The sequence below is a fragment of the Blennius ocellaris genome (genome assembly GCF_963422515.1).
Source record: "Blennius ocellaris genome assembly, chromosome: 5".
Taxonomy (NCBI): Eukaryota; Metazoa; Chordata; class Actinopteri; order Blenniiformes; family Blenniidae; genus Blennius; species Blennius ocellaris.
This window is the reverse complement of record NC_137654.1, coordinates 6,129,193-6,152,521: the sequence shown is the minus strand read 5'-3', so window position 1 is coordinate 6,152,521 and position 23,329 is coordinate 6,129,193. Positions and strand designations below refer to the sequence as shown.

The following is a 23,329-nucleotide window of genomic DNA, read 5'->3' as shown; positions in this document are numbered from 1 at the left end:
AATTGTGACGTTCTCACCACTAGACTGTAAATCCAGCTCTGTCCCCGTCACATCTCTTCTAGTGGACGGCGGCTCCAGACCGGACGCCATCTTCTAGTGGACGGCGGCTCCAGACTGGACGCCATCTTCTCGTGAAGTCGCAGGAATCAGAGAAAATCCCTTTATTTCTCTGCAGAGATCTCGTTTCTCCAGGCAGTCGTTGGGACCCTCAATGATTCTTGTAAGGTACAGAATCGTTGAGGTTCTTGTACCTCTGTGGTCGGTCAGATTCAAAGTCAAACACGAAACACAAAATGAATAAGAATTCAGTTTTATTACAAACTAAAAAGAGAACATCCAGCAGGCTCCGTAATAACTTAATGATTCTTCATTTGACGGCTGAAGCCAGCTCCGGCTATAGAAGCGCTCCGCCCAGTTGCACATTCTCCGGTTGAAATCGTTTCGTACAGCCTTTACGGATCCACAGCACATATCGGAGAACACGTGACCCGCCAATGAAAACAGAGAAGAATACAGTCATCGCAGCGACACATTCAGCACGGAGCACCAGAGAGAATGGAAGTGACGTTACAAAAACATTCAACATGGCCGACGAAGCTCGATCGGGATGAAAAGTTGCGTTTCTTCTTCTGTAACAATGTCTTTCATGCAAACGGTAACAAACAGATCATCAATGGTACCAGACTTATAAGCGTCGTGACGACAAAGAACCACTGGACACAAACCTCCCGTCTTCTCGTGTGGAATTCAGCAGAACAGCTTGAGAAGCTTCATCTGCTCCACCCGTCCTCATACCACATTAGATGTTCCATTAATAATGTGTGAATGTATCTCTAGGCTACATTTCTTCTTCTTTGTGACGTGGAGCTGCTGTGTTGACTGAGTCTCCCCGTGCGGGACGAACAAAGTCTCATGGTAATACATCACCATCTATAACTCAAGTGTTGTCTTGTTGCCATGACAGCGTATCCAGAGGCCGGAGATCTCAACGCAGCTCCACTTTTGTACTGGTCAACAGTGAAGGAGGCGTCGGTGTCACAGCGTTTGATTTCCAGTGTCAAGTCAACAAGTTCCCAGCCTCCAGAGAGACGGAGCAGGACGTGTAACGCCACCGGCCTCCGGTGCTTCCAGACCACAATTAGTGTATTAAGACCCTTCAGCAGCACGTTCAGCAGAACGCCACTGAATCCTACAAACTAGGGTAGCGCGTGGCACGAGCAGGGATTTAAACACCCCCGGCAAAACACTGTTTCACAAATCCAATAAATGAATGTCAACAGATTCCAGTTTAGAAATAATGTCAGTGAACCCTTTGGTCCGGTCATCTCCAACAAACAAGTGCTGCTCAAACATACAAAATTCAGGTTCTACTCTCCGTCTGATGCATTTCTCCCAGATCAGTGAAGTCCAGTTCACACTGACTGGCTCCACGTTTAAATTCCATCAGATCTGGAAGAGGAACGTCTCCGAGGGTCTGAGTCGCTACGCAAAACCACACAAACACAAAGTTCATAAGACTTTTGTTCCACCTTTCATCCAGAAATAATGGTTTAGTTTTTACACCAGGTGCCAAAACCTTTTTGTCACTGAAGTGAAATGGACGATTTTAAAGATGTGATGTCGTTCAGGGTGGAAAAACCTGTTTTGACCTTCTTCACAAGTCCTAATGTGACAAACAGGCTTCATAGTTAAAGACCTTTGAGACGTGGAGCAACAGTCAGTCGCCGTCGGGTGTCAGAAGAGACGACGTGTTGAAGTTTGCATGTTTCAGCAGGTTTGTCTCTGCTTCACCAGATCTTAGCGACAAGAGCTGATAAGTTCATAGACAATATTTACACAACATATCCAATCCAATCCAACAACACCAGACCGTGTGGATTTAAACAAAAATAAACCGTTCAGACAATCAAAGTCAAATACAAAAAACACTGAAGCTTTCGGATTGTCTCGTCTTCTAAACTTCACTGGTACCGAAGGTCGAAGATCAGAAACACAAAATAAAGACTGTAGGAAAAAAAAAAAGGAGAAAAAATTAAAAAAAAACTTCCTGTGGTGTTGCTGAGCGGGAACAAAGTGACAAGAGACACCGGAGCAACAGCAGGTGTGAGCTGGAGAAGTGCTGGCCGAGGCAGAGACTCAGAGCAACACGAGGCCACGCAGGACGCTTCAACACCGACGCCGAGGTTCATCACCGCTTTGGTCAAATCAACACTTTCAGGTCCGAGCAGCTGCAGCTCGTCTCTACTGGAGAATTAAAAACGGGACTTTTTCTAAAATAGAACTAAAGTTGAGTTGAAGCAGTTGGTGGGGAAGATTTCATCAAGATGTTAAATGCCAGAGTTCAAACTGAAGGTGAAACCAACAGATTAACACGACGGGGTGGAGGAACACGGCGCCACCTGAACCCTGCCCAAGTCAGTTCTCTGCTCTCGGGTCTTCCGCCTGCAGTGTTTCCATGGCGACCAGGTGAGACGGGAGTGTAGTTTGATATGAATTTAAAGTTAGTGTGTTTACAAGGACCTCAGCATCTCAGTGATTATTGATCAGATCCATTATGTATTACATTTCTCCAGAACGTCTTGATGCAGGTTCACAGGTCCACAGCCTCCTCTTCATCACTGCCCAGCCTCCTCTTCATCACTGCCCAGCCTCCTCTTCAACACTGCTCAGCCTCATTTGAAGTTAAATCCTCACGGAGACGCCGACCTTCATGTAAACACACTCACTGCTGACGGGTCGAAATGTTGAGAGCGTTTGGAGTTTCCAGGTGATTTTATTCTCTGATAGAACTGGAAAGTCGTCGTTAGAAATGTTTTGCTGTCGTGCTCTGGTTTAAAGTCTTGTGCTCTCACGACTGCCGTGGTTTAATGTCAGTGTGTGTCTGAGGCCACGTCAATGAGACGTCCACAACTCCTGGCGTCGGGGGAAAATAAAGCGTGGACACGATCGCTGCAGTGACGACTTTCTTCCACTCGTGTTCGTAGCAGAGTGAAGAAAAGCACCGGCGGCTGCTGAGGGCACATCAAGTCGTAGTTTCTCATTTTCAAATCAGAATTAAGAAAGTGAAGAGTCACTATGCTGATTTTCACCTGTTTGGTATTGACGTTAGCACGCTACCGTGCTAGCAGCTAGCCAGCGTCTCGGCGCTCGTTGGTATTTACTCACTAAAAGTGTGACTCAAAAAGACTCACGACTGCCACCTAAAGCACACAAGAGGCATTACTTAAATGTGCATATGGCCCCTTTAAAGTCAGAAGACAGATGTTGCACGGCGCTGGTTGGAGTGGACGGTTCCACATCTGTTGGTGCTGAACATTTTCTAACGAAGCGTCATGAGGCTGAAACGAGACGATCTGAAACTGAAGGACTGCGGCTCTGTGCTGAGGGGGAGAGGAGGCCTGTCACCGTTCCTCTTATCTCATCTCTTCAACTTCCAGCGAGACGTCCGACACGTTCACGAGTTAAATGTTTCCATTGGTAACATTACAGAACATTTTTTTTTTAAAGAACCTCACTTCCAGAATGTGAGATTAAAGAGAATTGTTGTTTTCTTTTTCTTTTTAACGTGTGGTCTCTGTTTACAGCTGTCGAACCAACAGGACCACGACTGAAAACCGGTTTTATATCCGACGTGTCAACAGTGTTTTGACTATTCATATTTTAAAAGAGAAAATGATCAAAGTCCAACGGTCTGTCGCTTTCTACTTAAAATCTTTTCCCTGTAAAACAACTACTAAAACAAATCTGCAAAAAAATAGAATCTGTAGATTTCGTCCTTCACTAAAAAGACTCACAAACATCCCTGTTCCCTTAATAATACAGTGTGTGAGCCCAGGAGACGGCAGAGCTGCAGCGGTCCCTGCAGTCCCACTTCCTCCACAAACACCTGAAGAGGACGAGCGTCTCCGTCCTGCTGGGGACGCGTCTGGCTCATCTCTTGTAGTGGCTGGGCGCGTCTGCAAACGTGTACTTCAGTCTGTACGCTTCAGCCAGGAGGAGGCCCACTTCCTCGTTGCCCCAGTGGATTGTGGGAAGGTTCTGCAGGAGCATGAGGAGGCCCTGGAGAGCACAGCAAGGTTACGTTTAGAAAGCAGAAGGAGCGGGTGAGAGAGTGAGGGAGTGAGGGAGTAAGAGAGTGAGAGAGTGAGGGGGTGAGAGAGTGAGGGGGTGAGGGAGTGAGAGAGTGAGGGAGTGAGAGAGTGAGGGTGTGAGAGAGTGAGGGTGTGAGAGAGTGAGGGAGTGAGAGAGTGAGAGAGTGAGGGGGTGAGGGGGTGAGGGAGTGAGAGAGTGAGGGTGCGAGAGAGTGAGGGAGTGAGGGTGCGAGAGAGTGAGGGAGTGAGGGGGTGAGGGAGTGAGAGAGTGAGGGTGCGAGAGAGTGAGGGTGCGAGAGAGTGAGGGAGTGAGAGAGTGAGGGTGCGAGAGAGTGAGGGTGCGAGAGAGTGAGGGAGTGAGGGAGTGAGGGGGTGAGGGAGTGAGGAAGTGAGGGTGCGAGAGAGTGAGGGTGTGAGGGGGTGAGGGAGTGAGGGGGTGAGGGTGTGAGGGGGTGAGGGAGTGAGGGGGTGAGGGTGTGAGGGGGTGAGGGAGTGAGGGAGGGAGTGAGGGAGTGAGGGGGTGAGGGAGACCAACAACGAACTTCTTAATGGGCGACCGTGGCTCAGGTGGTAGAGTGGTCGTCTTTCGGAGTGAGAGGTCGGAGGTTCTACACTGGTCTATGAGTCGAAGTGTCCTTGGGCAAGACACTGAACCCTAAATTGCTCCCAGTGGTCGACTAGCGCCTTGCATGGCAGCTCTGTCCCATTGGTGTGTGAATGTGAGCGTGAATGGGTGAATGACTGATATGTAAAGCGCTTTGGGACTGCACTCAGTGTGGTTAGAAGGCGCTATATAAAATCTAGACCATTTACCATTTAACGGGCTGGATGAGCGGAAACAGGGGAACACAGCAATTAGTTTTAATCCAGTTCTCGTACATGAATGACATGATCTCCTCATCCTACACCAGGGGTGTCAAACAGAAGCGGCCCGCCAGACGATCTAATCCGGCCGCCATGAGAAGTTTTTTTTTTTTTTTAAGTATAAATATGAAAACTGACAGAGGCTGATCTAAAAACACCAGATTGGCAAAAATGACATTCAAAACCACCCTTGGTCAGAATTTGACCCCCGACATTAATGCATCTGTGGAGGTCACATGACGCAACACCTTTCACAATAAAACAATGAGTCCAATTCATGTGAAGTGATACTTTAGAAACGTAAACTCAAAACAATTAGTCCAGATGATGACAAATTGTTTTAATCGTGAATAAAAATACGATATCCAGATACAGGTGACTGAGGGTTGGTTTTTTTTTGCAAATATAATAATATCTGATTTCCTTTAAAATGTATATTTTAGAATAGACTGCCAAATTCTTGCAGTTACAAAAGAATCAAAAGAAGGAAAGCCTTTGTATTTGTCCATATCTGCAGTTTAATGTTCTGTTTGACTTGTTGGGCCTCCAGAGGTCAGATCAGGTTGATGTGGCTCCTCAACTGAAATCAGTTTGACGCCCCTGTTCTAGAGTATTTGTGGTTGTTGGCCCAAAGCTGGAAAATGACCCGCCTCTGTCCGTCAGACAGGCCCCTCCCCCGCCTGTTTTCAAAACACCACCGATATGGTTTTCAATGTCTTTTATATTACCCATGTTTTTAATCACTGTTAATTAGTTTTGTGTGACCTGTATTTATTGGTTTGTATGTATGTTTGCAACCAATTTCTCGCAAAAAACTACCCGAGCTGACGTTAACGACAAACGGTTTCTGACTAAAATTCAAAAAAACGGTGAAAAAAAATGTCCCATACAAAGCAGATGGGAGAGGCACCTCATGGAGGAGGTCAAAGTCTGTTGCCATGGAGACGCTCGGAGTTCGCAGCTAATATCAAAGTTTGGCAGAAAAGCGGTGTGACTGGGGTCGTGGCTTATCTGTGTGCCCCCGCTCAGTGATGCTGCTACCTGCTAGGCTAGTTAGCATCGATATGCTTCCATTTTAAGTAAACATGTGAACTGTGCAGTTTTACGTCTCATGGATTCTTCGTGCAGCGCCTTGGTCCACCCTGGTGTCTTCACTGTGTTTGAATAAAAAAAGCTGGATTAGATTCTAGCTTTCATTTCACCACTAACCAGGCCAGCAGCTTTTCTCGCTGGGCGACTCTGGGTGTCATGAATCTGTCGTCTTTCTGCTCTTCAGGTCAGTGTTGTTGTTTTTAAATCGCTGGCGAAGTCAGAGCGACTCTCTCTTTAGCTCTTTGAAGGAGGAAAACTATCAATATGAAGGTTTTAGCTGTGGTTGTCTGAAGGTTCTGATAAAAGCGAGCATCGATCTCGTTGGATCAGAGAATAGAACATCTGATAGTGATATTGTGATGGTCTCAGTCTCAGTGACGACTTAAAACTGTGCAAATCACTGTTCTGCTTCAAAAAAACAGTAAAAAGAAAAATAATCAATGGTTACAATGAACAATCATTTCTGCTACTTCTTTTTGTTTGGTTGGGTTTTTCTCATGTATTACTTCTGTTATGTTCCAGATTCATTTTTTCTCTCGTATTACGACTGCTATGTTTATTATTATTATTATTTCTTTCTTTCTCCAGTTGCTTTTTTAAAATTTGAATATATTTTTTGCATCACTGGTGTCTGGGGTTACCGCACGGGTTTTTAAGGGCTAGGCTAAAATAAGCCTTGGCCTCAGCCTCTACCCAGTTCAGTTACAAGTATATTGTGGAAACATTGAAAAAAAAACACAGGAGTGTGAACTTGTACCATGAACTGCACAAAAATTCATCAACCGCACTTATACTGAAACTGTAACCGAAATAAACCATTCATTCATTCATTCATTCATATTTATCTTTTCTTTAAAGGAGGCATTATTAAATTGTCTTGAAATCAATTCTTAAAAGTCGTGTACCAACCTGTCGCAGAGCAACCCGTCAGAGAGTTTAAATGAAATACAGGGTTATTTGTGAATCACATGGGGGTCAAAGTTTATAACTAGTCATGTTAGCGGCCAGCAGCTAAATGTAATGAGGTGAGTTTATGATAATCACCCAACCACAGTCCTCGTTTTGGGGTTCAACGATCTCTTGTGAGCAATTCTGGTTAGAACTAAGAGCTCAAACCAAAAAGACTCTCAAGTGTCTCCTGAGGTCAACACCAACATGATCAAATGTGACTTCTGGGCGACGACGCGTGTCCTGATATGAGTCCAGAGGAGGAGAGAACGAACAGCCGCCGGTACCTGGAAGTCCACCATGGACAGGATTTCTTTGCGCCACTCGATGAGGAAAGCGGCACAGACGTACAGGTGGAAGTGAGAGAAACCTTCTGCTTCAGCCTGGGGGAAACACAAACCAGTGTTCTGCTTTTTTAAAGAGAAAGCGTCTGGTTGTAACGCCGCCACTTCCCCTCCATCATGTTTCTGGACAGTGACTGACAGGCGGCTCTACCTGGCAGGTGTCCCAGAGACGGATAGTGCAGCGCAGCGGCAGCTCCCTCATCAGAAGATTGTTCATCCAGCGGAAGGCAAACTGCAGGTACTCCACTTCATAGCGCTTGAAATGATTGTGAATGTCCTCTGAAGAATCAACACATGAGATTGGAATTTGTAAAACTGCTCATTACGGTTTTAACAAGTCAGTGAAGTTTCTTCCCAGTTTTGGGTTATTTGAACACATTATGGACTGAAAAGAATATATATGGAAAAAATGAAATACTACATTTTGACTGAGGGGGCGGGGCAGTGTGAGCGAGGGGGCGACGCCCACTCTTGACGCTGGGACAAGAAATGCCTCTCACACACACACACACACACACACACACACACACACACACACACACACACACACACACACACACACACACACACACACACACACACACACACACACACACACACACACACACACACACACACACACACACACACACACACACACACACCTAAACATTTCGGGGGCCTGAAGCAAATCTCTCTGATCCTAAACGTTGCAGATAGAAGTGAAGAGGCCCGGCTGAGAAAACACCTCGTCACAATAAGAGCAACGACCTGAAAACGATTCATGGAAGATGAAGGTTTTCTCACAGTGCTTTTTCTGCAATATTTCAGACAAAAAAAATTATCTTCATGGAGGCAAATGATTGTTATTCTACTTGGCGCTCCAATTCTATCCTCAGTGTTCCCTCTTGTACAGCCTTTCCAAACTATGGAAACTATGAAGTACCAGGATTGGTTTGTCAGAGATAAGAAGTGGAACAATTGTAAAACTCCATCAGTACATGTAGATGCTGTTTGTGTCGGGTTCTGCCTCCATCCCTTCCTCCCTCTTCTTCTCCCGACCCTCCCATCCCTGCAGAGGGAGGGTGTCCAACATAAGGTCCACAACAGGCGGTGAACCAGCTGCCAAACCACCGAGCAAGCAGTGAAAATTCCTAATAAAAAATAAATTCATTCTAAAGACATTTCTAAGAGACCTGGCCTCAGAGCCTGTCAGGGGAGTTTGTCAAAACAAGCGTGATGCAACAGTTAGAGGACAAGTTTTCATCACTCTGCGCCACAACAAAGAAAAGTTTCAATTTGAAGGTTATTACGGCTCTAATGTACTAGTCCGGCCCACTCGAGGTGAAATTGGACCTTTCGTGGCCCCTGAACTGAAATCAGTCTGACGCCTCTGGTCTTCACCCTGAGGCAGTTCATTCACTTCACCTGCTCCTTCCCAAGGCTCAGTGTCACACTGCCCCCTGCTGGCAGCACAGTGCTACAGCACGCTGGATTCACCCCTTGTAAAACACTTCGGATTCAATTTGAACTCATTTAATTCGATCGCTTTAATTCTAATCCACACATTGGTCATTTCAGTGTCCTTCAACCTGTCATTGATATTTCAACAGGATGTCATCAACGTCCACACTGTTCTGACAAAAAGCAAACTGAAAGGACTCCAGCTGTGGCGTCAGAGGAGGGAGTGTGTACCTGCATGCTGGGGGCGGGGCTTCTTGAGACAGTGTGCCTGCATGCTGGGGGCGGGGCTTCCTGACGTCATTCAATAGTTTCTGGGAAAGTCAACCTGTCAAGCCTGTCTGGTAAAACCTGCTTTCATCTCTGACGGCTGGTTTGTAATGACGGGCAGGAAGCAGACGTGTGGAGCAACAACATGTTCATGTTGTTGATGTGAAACCGCTAAATATCTGTCCAAAAATGTGGCTGCTTCAAGGATACCATCTTAGAGTGATGACCTGCAACCATTTTCAGAGTAGTTCCCGCAGTTGTAGCTCATGGCAAAGCATCTTTGATGTTTACTTCACCGAAATGCGTCAAACCTTACAAATATCGTGTGACTATCTTATTTCTCCAGAATAAGCTGAGCTCATGGAAAGGCTTGTTTAATCTGTCCGTCCTCCATGCGTGTGTGTGTGTATATTGGTGTAGATATTGAACCCTTGTGTGGCGTTCAAAAAAACTTCCTTATGTGGCGTTCGTGGCTGTTTTCATCCACTAACTTTATAATTTATTAATTATATCAGAAGAACATTTTTTTTCAACTTTTTTTTGCATAAATCTGTTAATCAACCTCAGTCCTGATCAAAACTACCAAATGTTTAAAAAAATATATATTTTAATTAACCCTTTAAATGCCCATTTAGAAGATGAAATCACTGATTTTGGGAGGGAAAAAACACAAAATTGTAAAATTTTGTAAAAGTGTATTTTTCCCATATCAGTGACTTTATCTTCTAAATTTGCATTTCAAAGGTTAATTTTAAAAAAGTAATACTTTTTAGTATCAGGACTGAGGTTGATTAACAGATTTATGTAAAAAAATTAGAAAATAAAAATGTATCTGAGGTATTTTTACAGCTGTAAAGCGAGTGGATGAAAACAGCCACCAACGCCACATAAGGACGTTTTTTTGCCGACAGTGTATTATTGACCGAGTGAAAAATGTAAAATCACATTTTTCAATTGCATGTAAAAGTAAGCTTCCTCAGCAAAAATCATGCCATTTGCGCCAATACAGTGAAAGTTCTGGTCAAATTAAGAGGAGAAATGACACCTAGTGGACGTTTTGTCCCCCCAATGCCACACAAGGGTTAATGGCTGTCCCTGCTGTGTGGAGACGTACCGTCTATCCTGCTGACCAGCTCCTCCAGAGCCTTCACTTTGTTCTGGATTCCTGGCTGGGCGAAGGTGTAGTTGTCCTGAAACCAAGCCCACGTCAGTAAACACACACGTGTTCGGTGTTCTCTGGGAGCCGGCGGAGACGTGCACAGCGGGCCTCACCTGTATTCCATCCAGCAGCTTGCTCATGCACCAGAAGCTGTCGGCCTCGATGTTCCTCTGGGTGTCGGGAGGCAGCGCCGCCACCTGGAAGTTCTCCACGTCCTCCGCTGGGACACAAACACCAGCAGACGTGTGACTCTCTGGCCACACTCCGGACCAGAGGGTCACTACTGCCGGTGTCCAACGGGGGCAACGTTTCAAGCAGGTCACTTACTGACAAACTCGGAGAGGAAGACGACAAAGAACGGCGTGACCAGGTCATTGATGCCCTGGACGTAGCCGCTGGCCGGGTGACGGATGGCCCAGATGAACAGGATCCGCTCAAACACCTGAGGACACAAACAAAACAATCCGTTAGTCTGAACACTGGGTGACTGTTACATTAGTCCTTCTAATAACACTTGTTTTTTTAATAAAAATCATTAAAGCCATGAGCAGGAAGTCGACAACTTCAGCTGTCCAGTTTTTTAAAGCCCCTTTGTGGAAATACAGACTCCATCAAGTTCCCTGAGCTGCAGAACTCTGATGCAGCTTCATGCTCACAGGAATTCACCCTCACTGCTCACAATCTTCACTGAATCAACTTCAAATCAGGGTTGTTGGTTCTTATAGCTCAAGGAAGACGACATTGATCTGGACAAACTCTTCCTCTGCCTTGAGCCTGTAATGTAACACATAGTTGACTTTAACTAGACACACTATGAGCAGGTAGAGGAAAAGGGCCTTTGCTCACAAACCCAGTTCTGGTTTTAAACACCACGTTCCTCTATTTGAATGAAGAACAGAACTTCATCTGACTTTTGGTGATTTAAGCAGGGTTTTGCTTCCCGTCCTGCTCTGGACACACGGAAGGTACAGTCAGTCTGTTCGGGGGTCATTTCACGGTTTCTGGTGTCTCCAGGTTTGCCTTCGGTTTATCAGCTTCCTCAGGCCACAAAACTTAATCTTCTTCAGAAGCTTCTCCGTGCAGTTTCAGTGAATCCGGACGTCTCAGAATCCGACACCCTGAAGCGTCTGCTTGCTGTGACATGCTGCCAAATGTATGGAGACACCTTCTCATTTAATGTTTTTTTTTACATTGTAGATTCTTAGTTTTCATGCCTTCAGTGAAAATATTCAATGTAAATAGTCATGAAAATTAAAAAAACAACATTGAATTACAAGGTGTGTGTTCAAATGTTTGACTGCTAATGTATTTAGAAGTATTTAAGTGACTGGTGATCGTATTTCTGTTTCTCAGGGTTGCAGGTTCGATGGACTGAAATGACGTTCATAGAGAAAAATGCACGTGGACTAATCCAACCAGAAAAGAGTCGTCATCACCTGATACTGCAGGGCGCCACCTTCCTGTAAACCCTTGAGGTGAACCGAGGTATTCACCGTGACTCTGCCAGTAACTGGAGCTGAAACCGTGTATTTGTCACTTCACATATCATGGAGGCTCGGCTTTAGTCAGCCTGATCCCTGATCTGAGCAGTTTCTGACTCCTGATTCATAGAACAGCCAAGTTGGTTTGAAGACAAAATGAGAAATAAAGCGAAGAGCAACGCGACATGAGGCGGTACCTCTTGTACAGCAGGCTGCTGGAAAAGGGGGATCAGAGGGTTGGTTCTTGGAATGTCAATGTGAATCTAATGGGACACAAGATGGTCGAGATGTTATAAAAACCTTGGCAACCGTAAGACGATAGTGTCAGTGTTCTAGAACGCTTTTTACCTGTCGGTATGTGTCTTTGTAGTGCTCGTCTGTTCTGGAGTGGTAATACTGCTCGATGAAGCCATAATACTCTTCCCTCTTCCTGCTGAGCACCAGCTCTCTGCGCTCCTTGTTGGCCGGCAGGTACCCCTGTCACACACCCAGAGCAACGGGCATCACGAACAGAAGCTTCCAGAGACTCAGCACAGAGAGAACAGAGAGGAGATAATCTGGGGAAATCAAGCTTTTCGCCAGTCGGACCAGCTCAGCAGAACGTCAAACAGTCACAACGTGGAAAACGGTGTGTAATGTTTCTGTGTGTGGAGGCCGTTGGTCTTACAGAGAGAAGTCTCCACGTGACGGGACGCATTTCTTTTGGTATGCCGGACCAGCTGTGCTTCCGCAGTTCCTCTGCAACAACACAGGAAGACGAGAAGACCCACCGTCATACCGTCAAGACCGTTCAACCTCTGGAGCATTCTGAGAAATATCCCGTCATATCAATGGAAAAACGTTTCTGAAACGGAGGAGCTGCACAGTGCAGGGCATCAGCCTCCAAACCCCGAACCAGACAAACGGCTTTGTGTTGATGTGCTTTTCAGAGTCCGTTTTAAGGCTCTTTTATTTGTTTTAAAATCTTTAAATGGCCTCGCCCCGCCTCACCTCTCTGAGCTTCTTCATTCTTACGCTCCTGCTCGGGGCCTCAGGTCAGCTGACCGGCTGCTCCTGGAGGTACCGAGGTCCAAACGGAAGCTCAGAGGGGAAAGAGCCTTTTCCACTGCCGGTCCTAACCTCTGGAATGCCCCCCCCCCCCTCTCCCCCCCCTGTTAGACAAGCCCCCTCACTGTCTATTTTTAAAACTCGTCTTAAAACCCATTTTTATTCTTTGGCTTTTACCTCAGCGTGAGACTCTGCTCTGGCTTTAGTGCCTTCGTTTTTTGTTGTTTTAACTTTTTATGTTTTGTTTATTGTTTTACCATCTGATTGTTTTTATTGCTTTAACTTTTTTTTATTGTTTGAATGTTTTTATGTTGCCTCTTATATTTTTATTTCAATATACAGCACTTTGTCTCAGCTACGGCTGCTTACAGCGCTTTATCAATAAAGTCGAGTTGAGTTGATGTGGTGCAGCTGTACCCAGGTCAGTGTTGGGGCTGGACAGCAGCTGCCTGAACTTGTCCAGGCGGCTTTTCTCCCGCACCGTCATGGGCGGCGCGCCCGAGGCGTTCTGGTCCGAGATGCGAGCCACCAGCGGGATGATCTGTCGAACTGGAAGAGACTGCTGCTTCTGCAGCGTGGAGCGAACTGGGGAGAGGCACACAAGCACACCCGGCGGGGCGTCATGAGGTGGTACGGGCCAGCGGGGGAGGCTCTTCTAACTGATCCTGGTGCAGAACAGTGTGGCTGCAGTGGCGTGACCTCATCTGTGTGTGACACTGCTGAAAATACTTACCTTTTTTTTTTTTCATTTAACCCTTGTGTGGCGTTCAAAAAAAACTTCAGTATGTGGCGTTCGTGGCTGTTTTCATCCACTAACTTTGACAGCCGTAAAATTATACTTTTTTTTTTGCATAAATCTGTTAATCAACCTCAGTCCTGATCAAAACTACCAAATATTAAAAAAAAATTTTTTTTTTTAATTCATCCTTTAAATGCCCATTTAGAAGATGAAGTCACTGATTTTGGGAGGGAAAAAACACAAAATTGTAAAATTTTGTCAAAGTGTATTTGTCCCATATCAGTGACTTTATCTTCTAGATTGGCATTTAAAAGGTTAATTTAAAAAAAGGAATACTTTTTGGTATCAGGACTGAGGTTGAGGAACAGGTTTATGTAAAAAAAACGTGAAAAACAATATTTGTCTGATGTATTTTTACAGCTGTAAAGTGAGTGGATGAAAACAGCCACCAAAGGGAGTTTTTTTGAAAATCTGATTTTGCACAAAAACTAAATATGCTTCAAATATAATTACATTACTAATCTTTGACATTTCCAAGACTGTAATAACATGTAAAAAAAAATCCAATATCCGATCACATTTTATATTGAAAATGAGTCATTTTGTGTGTATTTTTTCCCATTTCAGTGCCTTTATCTTCTAAATGGGCATTAAAAGGGTTCATTTTAAATTATTTTTTTTAACATTTTGTAGTTTTGATCAGGACTGAAGTTGATTAACAGATTTATGCCAAAAAACTTTGAAGAAATATTTATCTGATATATTTTTACAGGGGTCAAAGTTAGTGGATGAAAACAGCCACCAACGCCACATAAGGAAGTTTTTTTGCCGACAGTGTATTATTGACCGAGTCAAAAATGTAAAATCAAACTTTTCAATTGCATGTAAAAGTAAGCTTCCTCAGCAAAAATCATGCCATTTGAGCCAATACAGTGAAAGTTATGGTCAAATTAAGAGGAGAAATGACACCTAGTGGATGTTTTGTCCCCCAATGCCACACAAGGGTTAAAGGGTGTGTTGGAGGCTTAGTCACACTCCGTCTCCCTTTGACGCTCAGCGCCAGGGAGCACAAGTATTTCTACTATGACAGCAGTGCGTCAGCCTGTATTTCTGATGTGTTCAGGTCTAATCGTACCACTGGAGGCCACACCCTGTACGACGGTATTACGCAGCAGCACTGAGCTTTCTTCTGAGTTTTCATCAGTCACAGCAGTGGAAGTGTGACCGACCGCTGTCATTAGCCTCTTCCTGCCGACCCTCCGCTCACCTGCCGACGTGTTGAGGTGCTGGTCGCTGTTGGACTTCACCACCTTGCCGTTGACGGTGGAGTCGTCCTCCTCCTCCTCCTCCTCCTCCTGGAGGTCCGGAGAGTGCCGTCCGGCCGGAGGTGCTCCGTGTGACTCCTCACTATCTGTGTCAGCCGCCTCATGCTGCTGCCGGGGCGACAAACACACACAACACAAGATCCCACTGTAGTAGGTGGTCTTCTTCAATACCACCGATGTCGTTTAGGGAAGAACTGAGAAGCTCTATCAAGACAAATTCATTTGCCAACTGCCTCATTTCCCCCCCCTATAAAAGTTCTCCAACTGGTGCTGCAACTAGAAATGAAAAGTCCACAGATGTAGGGAAATAAGAGACATTTGATCAATAATAACCTACATCAAGGTTCAACAGCGTGACTGTCCTCAGAGAAGACCAGATAAGTCAAAGTATTCAATAAGTGTCCAGCATTATTTTACTCAAGTGTCTAAATGGTTCCTCTGTATCAACTGAAGATATAAATCGGTTTAGATCAATGTAGTGGGCACATTGGCATCATTCCAGAAATGTAAATCTGGTTCTAGCTTTGAGTTTTGGCCAGCTGTGATCTAATGAAGTGAAAAACTGTCTCTAGTCAACAGACTATTACAGGTTTGCTTTCTGGATTTGGTGGTTTCTGAGCTTTTGTCGTGTTTTGCACTTCATAGCCATCGTAACAATTTATTCTACTGGATTATCATCATTTTTTAATTAGAAATATCTGTATTTTTTTGGGGGGGGAGCAACACTAAACTCAATCACAGCTTTCTTTTCAGTACTTCTTGTTAATGAGGTCAAAGTGTCCCTCCAGACCTCGGACCCCCCCCACACACTGTAGGAGCCTGTCCTGTCCGCTCAGTGATGAAAACACAGTTACCAGGTTGTGTCCAGGTGTGACGGAGTGCAGGCCGGCTGGAGGCGTCGGGGCCGTGAGGAAATCTTCATCCTCCTCGTCGTCGATGTCCCAGGCGTCGTTCGTGCTGCGGGCGAACTCGTGGAAGCTGGAGGCCTTCTTGGTCTTCAGATTGTTGACCTTGGCCTTGGAGTCTTTGAGGTATCTTCAGAGGGGCGAAGCAGGAGAGGGGGAAACAAACAAACAAACAAAAAAAACATGAATGGTGTGTGTGATCTCACTCCGGCACTGTGACGATCAGCCAAAACAGCTTCAGGACACGACGGTGGGCGAAAAGAACAGAAAGCAAAAAAAGTGTCAAACACGGAGGGGGGGAGGGGAGGAGGGGGGGGGGGGGGGGCGGACACCGGGAGGCGGGTCTTTGCTGCAGGTGGAACTGGTGCATGCAGTTCAACCAAACACGGTCGGGGAGGCGCCGGCTGACGGTGACGACGTAAACAAGAACACGTTTCCACGGAGACGAGGGGGCGCATGCAGTCCAGCTGGGGCCCGGCACTTACGTGCGTCGCAGTCGAGGGTCGAGCGGCGGGTGCTGCGCTCCGTACACTAGCTGTACGCTGTGGAGGACAATGTGAGACGCCGTCACAGGAAGCTCCGCCGGCACACACTGACTTTTCGGTAGACGATGGTTAAAGTCATCGTCGTCAACAAGAGAAGTGATGAAGGAGTCAGTAGAAATCACACTGTCAACAACCTGCTGCCCTTCTGAGACGCTGGTGGTGGGAAAGAAAAGTGTGGTCTTACTTGATCCAGTACCTTCATAGAGTCCAGACCTGCTCAGTTCCTCTACAGCCGGTGAAAGGCTTGACACTGTTTATTTTTTAGTAAAAGACAAAAGGACTCTCCTACATCAAAACACAAACGGCACAACTTTAACATGCCAAACGTGTGAACTTTCAAACTTGTGAGATTAAAGCAGTGCTTCTCAAATGGGGGGGCATGGTGGGGTGTCAGGGGGGGCGTGAGGCAGGCGCGACTTTCAGTATTAGTGTCTTTATTCATGCTTGAATGATAAAAAAAGGGCCTCCAGCTCATTTTATTAATTTTTTTTGATAATCAGGCGATTGTATGCAGAATGCTGGTGCCTGCAACTCATACAGTGGTTTATACAGATAAATAAATAAATATGATCAGGTTCTCAATGGTAGTACAATTCGGGGGGGGGGGGGGGGGGGCTGAAAACATTTTTGTCCTCTAGGGGGGGCATGACAGAAAATAATTGAGAACCACTGGATTAAAGTAAGTCGGACACAATTCTTCTACAAAATTATTTTCCATTCAGAAACAAACTGATAAAAAAAAAAAATTCCTCTGGTGCAACAATAAAAGAGGAGTTTCTAGAAATGGCAACAATGTTGGACGAAGAAACAAAACTTTGGCGAACATGTAGAAAGAAAATCACTGAGCTCTGAGTGTCTGGTACCGATGACGTGGTGAACCAGTGAACCAGTGAACCAGTGAACCAGTGAACCAGTGCGTTTATCCAGAATATTAAATGAAAGCAGCAGGGAGGACATATAATCCCTCTACTGGAACAATGCACGTCCACATTAAGCAACACTTTGGATATTAACCTGCACCAACCACCCTGCAGCTAAATCTGTGTAGAGCAGCTCTGATTTACCAACAAATGTGTTTGTCTCATTATATGAAAAAGTAAACCCTTGTATGAAGTTGCAAAGACGCCCAGAGACGAGGAATCAGCCTTTACTTCAATTATGCACTTTTGAATTTATCCAACTGTTTTTTTAATGTGTGGCAGAGAATGATATGTCATCTATCCCAGATGAAATGTGAACAAGAATGCACCTTTATTTTTTGACGCACTTTAAATAAGCGTTCAAAACAAAAATACCTAGACTTTATGTACAAGTGATTTATGTTTTTTATTTTCAATCAACTTGCAACCTTGTCCTACATTATCATGATGGAGGATTGTCTGTGGTTTGAGGGGGAAAAAAGAGAATTGGACCCATTTTGGAATGAAACAAACTGCAATGCAACAAAATGTGTGAAAAGTCAAAGTCTGTATTTTGCCCTTATTGTTCTTCTCAAGTCTTAAGGCCAAACTCCGCAGAGTAAATATTGACGGCACTACTGGAGGTATCTGGTTGTCTCTGTCTTTAAGGGTCACCGTCTCCATGGCAACCGGCAAGCTTCTGTAATCAATCAGGGCTGAGCTCACAAAATACTGGCTGTGTTCTGAATTATTATAGTTTAAGAGCCAAGAATTAATCCAAAGGGGTATTTTTCCCCTTTAGCAGTCGTCCTGTTTACCGACTGACGGCAACAGAACTGAGGCCCAGTTTACATGACAACGTTTCACATGACAACACCTCATCCGTTTAAAAAAAGCAGTGTGTTTAACTGCAGCAGTTGACACAGGGACAGCGATGTAGTTAGTCTGCCGGGCCACAGGAGGGCGCTGCTGCTTGATTTTTTTAATGAAACCTAACAGACATGTGCAGAGTAGAATACACTATAAACTTGAAGAAAGTGGAGAGAACCTGACATTCATAGGGACTGATGACGCACCAGATGCTATCAGGGGAGAGTCTCAACGATGAAACTACTGATATGGACGACAGAACTAGAATCCTGACGGAGAGTACCACCACCACCACGGCTCCACCATGTTTGTTTACAAGATATGATCAGGAGGGAGGGGGAGAGACGTGCATGCGATAACAGGCTGTTTTTTAAGCAGGCTCTGTTCTGCAGATACACCTGAAGTCGTCGTCATGTGAACGGGACCCGAACCAGAACCCTGTCCCGCCAGAGGAACCGTCACTGGTGTGTCTTGCGAGAGACGACGTGGACCCGGCTGGAGAGCCGCTGCTGGCTGAGAACGGCTCTGCACTGTGTTTTTAATCGCAGCGGCTTCAAGGACGAGCAGCCAGACCAGATGCTCGTCTTTCCTGTTCAAACATGTTTATGTTTGGGTTCCTGGCCTTCCACCCACCCGCTGCCCCCCCCCCACACACAACCTCAGCAACGCCCTCTCCCTGGAGACCAGGCGCCCCGGCCCCCCCCGCCTGCAGCCTGGGGCAGCGACACCGAGCGCTTCAACCGCCACAGAAAACACCCGGGACAATAGAACTATCAACTCCACCAGGTTCACGTTCCACATGTTGGGGAAGTGAGAAGAGAGCGAGGTCCTGGTAATCCAGGACCAGAGTCTCCAGGCTGACGCGGGCCTCCTCTCCCATAACAACACTAACGAAACGTCAACGACACATTAACACAGTGGCGTGTGTTCAAAGACGTGAGATTATGAGATTATGGGAGGCAGCGCGCCTCAGAGTCAACAACATCGCAGAGGGAATTAGATCTATCAAGGAAAAAGTTCTTACGTAACCCGTCACTCAAACGGTGTAATAACAAGAGAGGAGGCATAAACAAGCTCGTTTCAGTGACACGACTGGTGAGGAGCGTCCATTTATCTCTGCAGGAAGGGAAGTTTTAAACAAGCTGCCAGGATTACTTGATCGGGATCAAGAGCTGGACACTGACGCTTCACTGGACATGAGGGGGAATAAATGAACACAGCAACTCCGTTGAGCTGCTGGATGGACGGTGGAGACGTTGCTCATCTCGCTCAGTTGAGGATCTTTTCCAGTTTAACCTTTTACAAAAAGCTGCTTCGTTACGAAACGTTCACATGATCGAGAACAAACGACGTCCAGAACTACAGAAATCAGCAAAACCTTGTGTGTTTGTTAACTGAAATGTAGTTTAATTGTCACTGTTTGGAACATTTAACCTCAAAACAATGTTATCAAAACACCCCCTCATTTATAATTGAACTTTTTTCATTTATTCATGTGCTCAGTTCTTCAAAGTGCTAATGCGTTTTTGAAATAATGCGTCATAACGTAAATAAGCATCGCAACCTCTCAAGGTTTCGGCAGTTTGTTGTTTTTCTCATTTTTGAGACTTTACAAATGAGATAATGACTAAAATCATGATGTTGAATTTGCGGTTCATTGCAGTCTTTTGCGACTTGTTCTGATATTGTAATAATGATGATTATATCAGCAGCTCGCTTCATGTTGTTCGGCCTTCACGTTTCTCAATTCAAACTAAAAAGGTTGGTTTTGGTGTGATAAAGTTAAAGGACGTAGAATTAAATGATGACTATTTTAGAACGTGACACTTCTTGTTGGGAGGTTTTTGTTTGAACGCCATCTTTTAACCATCCGTGATGTTACTTCTTTAGAATGAAAAAAACAAAGAAGTTAATTATATAACTGAACGATGACGTTGTAATAACAGCCACATGTCTGTATTGTTCCGTCTGATCGTCTGTGACTTTGGTCGTTTTTTTAAACTTTTGAATCCAACTTCTCTATGTTTTGATTCAACTCTGTCCGTCACTGGACGATTTTGCACTCATTTGCAACCTGAAATGCACATTTTTGTACTTTACAAGAACTCCAGAGTGGTACACAGTGGGACCAACCACTGCTGACGGAGTTCAGGAACAACAAGGTTCTCCTGAGAACTTTTCTTAACTTCACAATACGCCTCGCAAATGTCCCACTATTGTACAATAAATGAAGCTCAACTGACTCTTTGCAGTCATGATCTGCCAATTCAAAATGACAGAACTTTAAAAACGAATTATTACGTCAGAAAGATCAATTAACTAATAATTAAAAAGAATTAAAGGTGTGAAAGCCCATCAGAAGTCAGACGGGGGAAAAAGCCACAACAAAATAAAAAAAAAATGTAAAAAGACCCAAAACAAAGTGAACGAACTGTCCCACTTCTGAAACGAAGTGCATGTTGTTATCACAGTTCTCAGGGACAAGTTCACCTCATATCGCGCGGCAATAGAAAGGACTGGATGATAAGAGGCACAATATATCACTAATTAACAGTCCTCAAGGTATCAGTGTGGTGAACACACACTTCACACTGGAGGTGTGTGTTCAGGGCAGAGCGTGGTGATGGACAGAGCTCAGAAATCCTCAAGACCTGGTTGATTTCCTGTTGGTCAGATGTCAGTGTGTCTCTGCAGCTTCACCTCATCACATTCTCATCACATTCTCATCACATTCTCATCACATCCTTCAAGCTTCAGAAGCAAACATCAGTCAAACCTTCACTAATTAGTCATTTTCTTATTTCAGCTTTGTTACAAATGACATGATTATAATAAATGCTTCTTACAAATTGTGTTTACTCATCTGTGCGCGCGCGGACACACACACACACACACACACACACACACACACACACACACACACACACACACACACACACACACACACACACACACACACACACACACACACACACACACACACACACACACACAGGGAGCTGAAGCATATGGTGCATGATATGACAGTTTGACACTGAGCAGAGATGGGGGCTTCTATGGGTCAGCTCAACAAAACACACACACACACACACACACACACACACACACACACACACACACACACACACACACACACACACACACACACACACACACACACACACACACACACACACACACACACACACACACACACACACACACACACACACACACACACTTCTCTCTGCTGTTATTCAAAACATTATTTCTACAGTTTTTAATCAGCTCGCTTGTCATGAACGCACCTTCCGGGAACCTTTGCGTTTTTCCTCCAAAAATGGATCCTGTTGTCGGTGGCCATACTCGGAGTCGACACCCCCGTCACAGCGGCATGGATCCCCCCGGAGCCCCCACGGCTGGTTCCGGCTCCCTGCTCCCGGTTCTCGCTGAGCGGAGGAGTCGCTGCTCGGCCCGGCTCCGCAGCTCCGGCTGGCCGCTCCCGGGTTCACGCGGGGCGGAGCAGCCGCTGCTCCTCGCCCCGGCTGTGCGGTTGGTAACCGCTCGGTTCCACCCCGGCCTCCGCTGCCTGTTCTCGTGTTCAGACGGGCAGGAGGAGCTGTTGTTCGGCTTTCCGACGCCACGACGAGCGGTCCGGAGCGCTGGAAGTCGCCATCTTGGAGCGCACTGAGCGGGGCTCCGTGATTGGCTGAGCAGCGGAACAGGTGCAGCGAAGGCTGCCAATAGGAGGCGAAGCCGCGTGACAGGAGAGATGCGCTCCGTCCTCGAGCTCCCGACAGGTGACACCTGCCAGGCAGGGCCGCATCGGGGAGTACCTGGACCGAGGCTCAGACCCGGAGAGGGCCGCTCCAGAGGACTACCTGGAGCAGTATTTATTAATAATAATAATAATAATAATAATAATAATAATAATAATAATAATAATAATAATAATCAGCTTGCTCTATCTATCTATCTATCTATCTATCTATCTATCTATCTATCTATCTATCTATCTATCTATCTAGATTGAGACATATAGCTAATATGTATCTATTAGATATTTTATACGTATATATACTGTAGATAGATAGATAGATAGATAGATAGATAGATAGATAGATAGATAGATAGATAGATAGATAGATAGAAAGATAGATAGATGCCAACACTTCAAAACAAGTTAGAACAGAGGATTAAAAAAAAGAAAAAACCCTTCAAATGAAGAAAACATCACCAGAGTAAAAAAAACCAAACAAAACAAAACCTTCACTGATTAAACAACAGTCAAGATGGAAAGATTATCCCAAGATAGACAAACAACATTACAAGATATAAAAACAGTTCCACAAGATTAAAAACAGAAACACAAGCACAGGATTAAAAAACTATCATATGATAAAAAACACAATCACAGAAATAAAATGACAGGATTTTAAAGAAACTATATCAAGATTAAAGATTAAAAACAACATTACAGGATTACAAAAAACCTCAAACACACTACTTCAACATAAAAAGCAGAATCTCAGGATTAAAAAGACACATTTGTCCTTATGGGTGTGACTGACTGATTTTTTTTTGGTTCCTTTTTCTGTTTTTTTTATTTGCTTTGGTGAGCTGGTTTTGTCTCTTGGTGTCTGTGTGTGATTGTTTTGTCTCATTTTGAAATTGCTTCTCACCCCTTATGAAAATGTTGGATTTATTACTTACTTGTGTCTCTGTCTTGTATTTTTTGAAGGTCATTTATTTGAAATTACTTTGCATTAGGTTTCTGTTTATCTGGTCTTTTTTCAGTCTTTTCCCTTGTGTTTGTCTCAATATGTTAATCTTCTTTTCACGGTTGTTTTGCACATATTTGCAGCAGATGCTGTGATACAAAATGCCTTTGTGGCCCAGTGTTCATATATGTGTCTTTTAATAACTTCAGCTCCACATGTGGCTCAAATCTGCGCTCATTGATTCAACTTTAACTAACTCCTGATTCAATTTGTGTCATTGGCTGATGAATTACTGTGTTCAACAAAAACACTAAATAGTAGAATTGCTTGTGTTGTTCTGACACACTGTGCTTGTCAATTCTCCCATCTTCAATTACTGAGAATACTTTGAGCAACGCTTCTGTGGGACCTCTTGGACGCTGCTGTCAGGAGGATTGAATTGCTAAACAGGAGTTTAGTGAAACAGTAATGATTCTCTTCACTTTGGATGAAGTGAATGATCACAGTGGGCGAGACAGCAGCTCTGCAACTGTTTTCCTCGATGAGCAGTCAGCTACGAGTGGCCCGGAAGCTCTGCAGCAAAATCACTGTTGGGCAAAAAATAAAATGG

At 44.9% G+C, this 23,329-nt stretch overlaps 1 protein-coding gene across 1 annotated transcript; it reads right to left on the bottom strand.

Annotated features, from left to right (window-relative positions):
* Positions 1-347: 347 nt before the first annotated feature.
* On the bottom strand, positions 348-21,632 carry tbc1d22b (TBC1 domain family, member 22B). Its single transcript, XM_080497143.1, has 13 exons — positions 21,307-21,632; positions 15,655-15,835; positions 14,743-14,908; positions 13,154-13,321; positions 12,357-12,427; positions 12,038-12,166; positions 11,887-11,952; positions 10,536-10,650; positions 10,322-10,428; positions 10,164-10,239; positions 7,491-7,618; positions 7,283-7,378; positions 348-4,059 (listed from the first exon to the last, which is right to left on the bottom strand). Exons 1-13 carry the CDS (start codon positions 21,360-21,362, stop codon positions 3,931-3,933), a joined length of 1,488 nt encoding a protein of 495 aa, XP_080353269.1. The 5' UTR covers positions 21,363-21,632; the 3' UTR covers positions 348-3,930.
* Between the last annotated feature and the right edge of the window lie 1,697 nt (positions 21,633-23,329).

Excerpts from the sequence above, each read along its gene's own strand:
- tbc1d22b (XM_080497143.1), bottom strand. The coding sequence starts at position 21,362 with ATGGCCACCGACAACAGGATCCATTTTTGGAGGAAAAACGCAAAGGTT. Across the intron at positions 10,651-11,886 it reads AGCAGCCTGCTGTACAAGAG|GTGTTTGAGCGGATCCTGTT; the intron begins GTACCGCCTCAT and ends TTGTGTCCTCAG. Across the intron at positions 7,379-7,490 it reads GTCTCTGGGACACCTGCCAG|GCTGAAGCAGAAGGTTTCTC; the intron begins GTAGAGCCGCCT and ends TGTTTCCCCCAG.